An 8,543-nucleotide genomic window follows, 5' to 3' on the forward strand; every position below is an offset into this window, starting at 1 on the left:
GAAAAAAAAAAAAAAGAAAAGAAGGAAAGGCGTATAATTACCACTCTAAAATTGAAAATATATAGTACATATTCAGTGAATAGAATTGGGACCACAACAATTTTGTACCACTCCAAGCAATGAATAATGCATATCTTCCAAAAGCAGACTTCACTTGCTTCTATATGCCTCCCTTTACTACCAAATAATGTCCTTTTTGTCCTGACTTTGAAATTTGAATGCATATATGCAAGCTAGACAACCAAGAAAAGAAGCACTAAATTTCTCGTCCTTTTGCTGATCAAAAGTTGATAGATATGAAATTATTTGAATACGTCTCACAATTTTTTTTGGAAGAAATAATTTTGAATATGGACAAAAGTTTTAGAATTTAAAGAAATACTTGATGACGACTAAAAAGAAATAAATAGTGAATTTATATTTTCTCAATTTCATATCCCTATCATTGGTTTTTATTTTTTATTTTTTAATATATTCATTTTCTTTCAAATCATCGATAGAAATTAACTATGGAAATATGAACATTTCTTTAGCAGAAATAAACCACCTCCGAGAAAAATAAACTTGTTTAACTGCTGTAGTTAGTTTAGTAATGTAACAATATTAAAGTGCCAAATAAATACTTCTTCCTTCTAAAAATAATTCTCTTTTACTTTTTTAATGAATCTAAAAAATAAACGAAACACTTAATTTAAAAAAGAAAGAAAAATTGTTTGTTTAGTTTAGTTTGTAACAAAAGGATGAAACATCAAAATCGGAAATTGATCCAGGGACCACTATGGCGTCTAAAATTGAGTCTGGAAGACCACTAAAATAAAATTGGAACCTTAAAGACCAAAATGGATAATCCGCTTAATCTCAAGAATCAAGAACCATTATAGGGATTTACTCAAATTTACACATACATCTATTTCACATAGCGAAATGCAAGATTGGTAATAATTATTACATATATAACTCAACATTAATTTGCAACGTCTCTATCAAGTTCACAACATATATGCCTGAATGCCTGAATCTGACTAAATGATACTCTACAAATTTGTACATTTAAAAAAAAAAAAAATGAGAAATGAAGTAGTAGCCTTGACTCAGAACAAGAGAAGACACATAACCAAGCAGCAGAAGAGGAAAAAACATATTCTACTGAGTGATTCATCAGCTTCCATCAATTGCCTTCTGATCCTTGGGTTGCTACTCCCTGAAAGACAATAAGAATTTGGATATGTATACATGTTCCTCAATTGATTACCAAACACCCTTGCATATATCATCTCACCAAAAATTCCAGATGTTGAAGTGTAACTGCTTTGAATCGAGTCGAATGGCCGAGGTTGATTAGTTTCAGAAGTAGATTGTAAAACAGATGCTGCAGGATTGTATGGTCTCCGGCCAGGGGGTCTTCTAGGTATCGAAGAGCCTAATTGGCGAGCATTTTTGCCGGACGGCGTTGCGACTTGGTTCCGGCCGTAGAGTGGAACTAGGGAGGATTGAGAAACTTCTGATTTGCACACAGGACATTGTGGCTTCTGCTGCTCCATGTTTTTGGAAGAGATGGTTTGGATATGGAGCCATTTGTAAATGCAGGGCCAGCAGTAGAGATGGCCACAAAGGGTAACTACCGGTTCTTGCACACATTCTAGGCAGATGTTGCAGTCGAATCCTTCGGTGGCATTTCGATCGGAATCTACACCAGCATTGGTGGAAGATTTCCACTTTTCCAAGGAGGGTATGTCTTCGAAGGTACTGATTTCGCGAGCAGCATCCCTGAAGTACTGATCTGAGGTCATATTTTTGGTTTGTTTTAGTACTGATTTCTCTTGCAGGTGCTTGAACCTGAAATGCACAAAGAACAGAATGTAAGAATTCTGGTGTCTGATAACAGATTAGTATTTGTTTCCCTTTAGCAAAGTCTTGGATTCGAATAGAAAAGACTTGCGCTAAACCAACTCAATCATAACTAAATTAGTTAGGATAAAATTAATTGATTCTCAATACAAGTGATTCATGGGGAAAAAGATAATTAAGATGTTTCTTTGAAAAAAAGAAAACATTTAAATTTATAAGACAACATTGAAGTTCAAACAACTTTAAGGTGATCTACATTAATGCTACCTAGAAATCATGGCTGGTTGGGTTGGAAGTAGGGCAGGAAATTGGAGGGAGGTAATAAATTCAAGTTGCAACCACCACTACTCGTTAGTGTTTAGTATGGCCCCAAAAAAACCAAAAAAAAAAATTGATATCATTGTCACGCTTATTTTGAAGGAGACAAAATTATGTTTGTTGTTGAGGAAATTATGACAACCTAAACTGTGTGCAAAACCAGAAATGAACTTACTGAAAATTTCTCTTCAGCAGTTTTGTAACAACACAAAAATTTCTCTCATCCAATGCCAAATGCAGTGTGTGAGAGAAGGATTTGTTAATAATAAAGTATGCGCAAAAAAACTATTACTCTGTTAGTTTGTGGTTTATTTCTTCAAAGAAGTTAGAAACAAGTTTTACTGCAATACCCAGTTTCAGAGTTTACAATCACAACAATTAAAGAAAAAAAAAGGACTACTACAGTTACAGGTATTAAATATGTGTGTTACCTACTAAACTTTATATCATATAACAGACCAAACATTAATTTGCAGGGACACCCCATTTAACTGCTTAATAATTTAAGAGTTTATGAGAAGAGTTTTCTCCATCTCTTAAAGCAAAAGGCAATTAGAAATGTTTGAGAAAATCATATCAACGAAACTAGGATATATCATATACCATTCATATTCTGACCATGGATAAGAAGGAGAAATCATTTTGTCTTCTTTTATTTATTTTTTTAGCACCATTCACAAAATCAATTTTCAGAAACAGAATTCTTTCTAGATCTGCTGTAAGAGAAAACAATAGTTCAGTCACTATTCATTGATGAACTATGTACTGTGGCCAATTGTACTGAAAACTTTTTAAGGGGATAAAAAAAGGTTCACAAGGGAAAACAATAGATTTAGAAAACTCATAAAACTTGTGAATTGAGAAAATTATCTATGAGCATGCTGAGAGAAACAAAGGTTACATAATTGTCATAAATTCTGATTTATAAGTAGAACACTTAAGGTTCTCAGATTTATCAGCATCATATATTGAAGAATGGAACAGGGGTAGAAAGAAACAAATCCAAATAAGGAAAGGGTCAGAATTCATAAATTCCATTATTTGAAACATAATACACTCATTGGAAAGCTGGGAAAACCAGAATCTCATCTCAAAGAAAAGGAGAGTTTTTGATACAAGATTCCAACACCCAGATGAACACAAGATGCTAATAACACAAAAGGAAGCTAATTGAACAAGAATCACAACTAAACTGCATGCCTAATATGCTGCCACCTTCTGAATTTTGTGTGCTATCACAGTGTTATGCAGAGAGAGAGAGAGAGAGAGAGAGAGAGAGAGAGAGAGAGAGATATACTTACAGATAAGTAGAAGCAAGAACGTTGAAAATGGAAGGTTTTTGGTTGAAGAACTGAAATGGCAGTGGAAGATGAAGAACAAAGAAAAAGAAAAGAAAGCTACGATGGAAAAATGAGGCATTAGACCCTGGATTTTATAATACGACATGCGAATACCAGTAGTTATTCAATCAATTAAGGAATTTACTTTTTTAGAAAAAGCTATCATTTTAAGGATTCGGATATTAAGAACTAATATATTAAGAGGTTGATTTTTGATAAAAGTATCAATATAAATTACTTTAGATGGTCGTCTATGTCTATTTTTATAATCATTTAGACGATATTAGTTATACGTATAAAATTATTTTATATAATTATTGTATCAAAATTAAATTAATATATTAATTAAAAGATATTATATATTACTTTTATATTATCATATATCATTTTGTTAAGTTACAAACAGTATTTTGTCAATTTCTACCAATTTTTGTTTATGATTGTGTTTAATAGAAGTATCTTTGTAGATGTATCTAATAAAAATATTTTTTGTATGATTATATATAATGAAAATGCCTTTATATAAGTATTTTTTTAGATGTATCTCTTTATACATGTGTTTAAAATATAATAATTAATTATTATTAATAAATTAACTGATAATATATTGATATTTTATACTTTTCTTATCATATATCCTTCTTTTACATGTGTTTTATTTTTTATATTGAAAATCATTTGATAAAAATTAAAAGTAAAAAGTGATATATATAAGAGAGAGATATAAAAAAGAAAAATTTATAATATTTATTAATTAATGATAAATTTTTAAATAATATTTAAATTTATAATAAATTAATCTTTTGATTCGTTGATTTAGAAGTCACTATAAAAAAAAATATAAGTAACTAACAACTTTTTTGAATAAGGTGTAAACAATATGAATTAATAGGGTTAAAAAAGTAAATTTAATTAATAGCATTAAATTAAGATGTAATGTATTTTTATTTAATTGGTAATTATTCATGTTGTTCAAAATAATCATTGTTTACCTAGCATTCCCAAAAAAAACATAGGTTCCAAAGACATAAATTAATATTACTAGTAATAAAATATTTAAATTTTTATTTTAATTACACTAAAAACTGAATTTTACGTATTTTTCTATACTAACTTTTTTACTTAGTAACTTTTACAAGTATTCTCAAGGTATATATAATAACTGAATCCATAATTTAATTAATCATTTTGGAACATAATTAATTTGATAAACATTTTTTAATGTAAAAAGTTATGGCAGTAAGAGAAGAAGTACGTTTAAATTTTTTGAAAGTTTCAACTTTTGGTTTGGCAATTTTATTTTTTCATGAAAGTAGAAGTGATTTTGTTGTCAAAATCACGTTTACAAGAAGCAACTATTTGTAACTTCTGCGTTTTCTTAACTGGCTTTTAGCCATAGATACTAACAATTATTTATCTTTTACCAACTTTATCATTTATATGTTATTGTATTATTTATAAAATTTTTGTTATTTCTATTTATATGAGTTCTATTTTCTATTATTTATTATTTTTATTTTTTTACAACTATTTGTTTGACATTATACATTTTTATAATTGTGATTTTTTTGTATTACGTTTGTTATTATATTTTTATAATATAATTTATTAATTTTATTAGGTAAAGTAAATTAAACAAAAAAATTAACTGTAAATAATAATAATAGTAAAAAATTATAACATACTAAAAAACGAGTACCAAAAATACTAAAAATATATTATATAAAAAGATCATTAAGAATTTTTTATTTATTTCAATCACTATAAAGTAAATATAATTTTTTTATTATTTTTAATATTATCTTTTTTTATTGTAATTCTCGTATACTATGTTTTAGTGTAATTTTTTATAATATAGATTATGATTTCATTAAAAAAGATAAATTAAATAAAAAATTAATCATAGATAATAATAAAATCATAAACGTTGAATTCCAAATTAATATTAAGAATAAGATTATTGAGAGTACTCAAATAAGAGTACGATGTAAATTGATTTTGAATGGTATAAGCCAAACAACATTTATTTTATTATAATCTATTTTGATATAAAAATTATCAAACATAAATCACTTTAACACAAATTTACTTTTAATCAAAATCAAATTTACAAAATCAATTTTATACAAACTCCCATTTACAAACTGAATCCAAATACACACTCCGTTAATTTCAAAAACATCAGTTGCTAAGAACAATGATGTGGCTCAAGCAATCATAAAACATACACATTACGATTTCAGTTAGGTTAGCATTAACTTAGCGATCAAAGCCTCGTGTAGAACAATTAATAATGTTCTTCGGTTCAAAATATTAAATAGGTATATTATTTTATTTATAAAATAAAAATAAAGATTATAAATTTATGAAACTACTAATCATTTTCTTAAAGTTATACTTTATATCAAAATTAATATAAAAAATTATAACTTTTTAACATTGTATTTTACACTAAAGTCTAAAAAATAAGATTGATGGGTCGTTTTGTTTAAATAAAAAATTATTTTTATATTAATTTTAGTGTAAAATATATTTTTAGAAGATTAATTAGTATATTTTAAAAATTTATAACTTTTAATTTTATTAAAAAATCTTATTTTATGTTCAATTAAAAAAATTAAAATAAAATAAAATATCAATCAACCAAGAAACATTATAAACCCTTTTATTCATTATTAATACTAACTAAGAAAACTTTGACCGATTGAATTAATATTCACCTAAATGGGATTCACAATAATATGTGTTTCAGTGTTGGAGAGCCACCGTCATCTTTAGACTTTAGGAACGGAAACGGATAGCTCCCAAAAGTTATCAATTTCTTCGCCGGAATGGATAACGTTCAGTGACGTGGCGCCACATGCGCACTTTTCTTGTTTTATTGGAAGGTGTCTCATGTCACTACTCCTTTTGATTTAAAACAAGTTAATCACTTAATCTGGATTTAGATTATTTAAAGTTTAAATTTTATTTTATAAAATATAATGTAATATTTTATCATAAATTTTATAGATTAAATAAAAAATAAATATAAAAAAATTATTTAAAAATAAAAAATTATATTTTATTCTTTAAAATAAAATTTAAACTTTTCGATAATAGAAAATTGTATTAGTTTCTACATAAAAATGAAGTACAAAAATCTTTTCATATAGAAATGATATTTTAATAAATATTTTACAATATACTTCTTAACTTTATTTAATTCTATTAAAGTTTGATTAGATACATGAATCTACTTATTTTACTCAGTATCTTGTAATGACTCGCATGAGAAAAAAAAAAACAGAGGGATTTACTGTGAAAAATAAGAAATAATGTCAACCAATCAATAGATCAAGTTATATTTACGTATAATATTGTCCCCTAATTAGATATAATATACAAAATTTCGTTACGGACACAATGAGTAATCTTGATAATATGTACAATGAATTAGTTATTTAGTCCAATATAAATAAATAACAAAAATCATTTCGCATATTACCTAAATTCAAAAATTTTTATTCAATTATTTTACATCAAATTTTAAACTTTTAAAAAATACAATTAATTATTTTAAAAAATAATTATTCAAAATTTTAATTTATCAAAACATTTTATTTTAATACTCTTTTTTTATTCCTTTTAAAAAATACAATTAATTATTTTAAAAAATAATTATTCAAAATTTTAATTTATCAAAACATTTTATTCTAATACTCTTTTTTTATTCTAAAAAAATTAATTATAAAATTAAAAATAATATAAAAAATTAATTATAAAATATATAAAAATTTAATTATAATTTTAATAAAATTATAAATACTAATAAAATAATTAACTCTAAAAAAGTTCAAACAGGGAACGCATTCCCCCACAAGAATAATTTAAACATTATAGAAGGAGTAGATATTATCTTTCGTGATATAATTTGCCATACTCTGCAACACATGCTAGCAGAGTAGCAGGCTAGCAGCTTCTGATGTGTTTGTTTTCATTTTATTTTTTTGAAAGGATTTCTGACCGTATATTTTAAATTAGAAAAGATGTAGCCATTTATCAGAAGAAAAGGCCATTTCAATCTGGGTTACATGATTGGCCTCTATTCAATCATATTTTTTAATATCCGTTCATTATTAATAATCGCATGTATGTATGATATTATAAATTTCATTAATGTACAACAGTGATACTTAGACCTTTTATTATTTAAATAAAAAATTATATTATTTACCGTTTTTAAACAATTTCAGGAGATTTATCAAAATAAGATTCGGTTACACTTTTTACAGTCTAAGAATCCATAAATAACTTGTAAAAAAATTTTGTTTTCTATGCCAACAAAAATAGTATACAGTTCTATCTTATTTTCGTAATCGAAGCATACGAAAATGTGACAAATTAATTTAAACTATTTTCGCTTATATCAACGGCGAAAAATGAAGCAAATCAAGTAAATATTTTCATATTTTGTGTCTGCGAAAATGCGTAAAAAATTTAAATATATTTTCACTCTTGTAGCCCAAGAAAATAGGAGTGGGGGGTTTTATAGAGGTAATGAAAGGTCATGACCTTCAAATATTTTATAAAATTAAAACTGTAATCACTTATTTTGTTTAATTTGACACAAATTGTTCAATTTATTTTTATTTTTGTCACAAATTTTTCACGACTCTTTTCTATACAACTCTCCCAACTTTCTTTAAATTTATTGCCTCCATGTTGTTTAAGAGTATATTTTTTGACGAATCTAAAGGATCAAGACGATAAATGCGTAGCATCAAATTATATTGCACTCAAATATCACCCTTTTCTTACCGTTTTTTGTAAATCTTTTGGAATAAACTATAAAAAAAAGGGCCTGCTACACATACAAGTAAAAAGGTCGTACAAGTTTTACAAGTTATCAGCCCAAACTTCATTAACACGCGCATTAACTCATTTTGAATAGAGCGTAACTACACGCGCCACACTCAAACGGTTCCTCTTCGTCTTCTTCTTCTTCTTCTTCTCTTCTTCTTCTTCTTCGTCTTCGTCTTCGTCTTCTTCCTCTAC

General features: G+C 26.4%; 1 protein-coding gene across 3 annotated transcripts; it reads right to left on the reverse strand.

Annotated features, from left to right (window-relative positions):
- Positions 1-866: 866 nt before the first annotated feature.
- Positions 867-3,576, reverse strand: LOC107477870 (E3 ubiquitin-protein ligase RMA1H1). 3 transcript variants are annotated; one of them, XM_016097950.3, is made up of 3 exons: positions 2,116-3,434; positions 1,280-1,836; positions 867-1,201 (listed from the first exon to the last, which is right to left on the reverse strand). In XM_016097950.3, the coding sequence occupies exons 1-3, from the start codon at positions 2,124-2,126 to the stop codon at positions 1,092-1,094; spliced, it is 678 nt and encodes a 225-aa protein (XP_015953436.1). In that variant the 5' UTR covers positions 2,127-3,434; the 3' UTR covers positions 867-1,091. The 3 variants fall into 3 exon arrangements, with proteins under 3 accessions (XP_015953436.1, XP_015953435.1, XP_015953434.1); XM_016097949.3 differs by lacking the exon at positions 2,116-3,434 and adding an exon at positions 3,468-3,576 and having other exon boundaries at positions 868-1,836; XM_016097948.3 differs by having other exon boundaries at positions 869-1,836; positions 2,116-3,433.
- Positions 3,577-8,543: the final 4,967 nt, after the last annotated feature.

The sequence above is a fragment of the Arachis duranensis genome, chromosome 3 (genome assembly GCF_000817695.3).
Source record: "Arachis duranensis cultivar V14167 chromosome 3, aradu.V14167.gnm2.J7QH, whole genome shotgun sequence".
In the NCBI taxonomy this organism is placed as follows: domain Eukaryota; kingdom Viridiplantae; phylum Streptophyta; class Magnoliopsida; order Fabales; family Fabaceae; genus Arachis; species Arachis duranensis.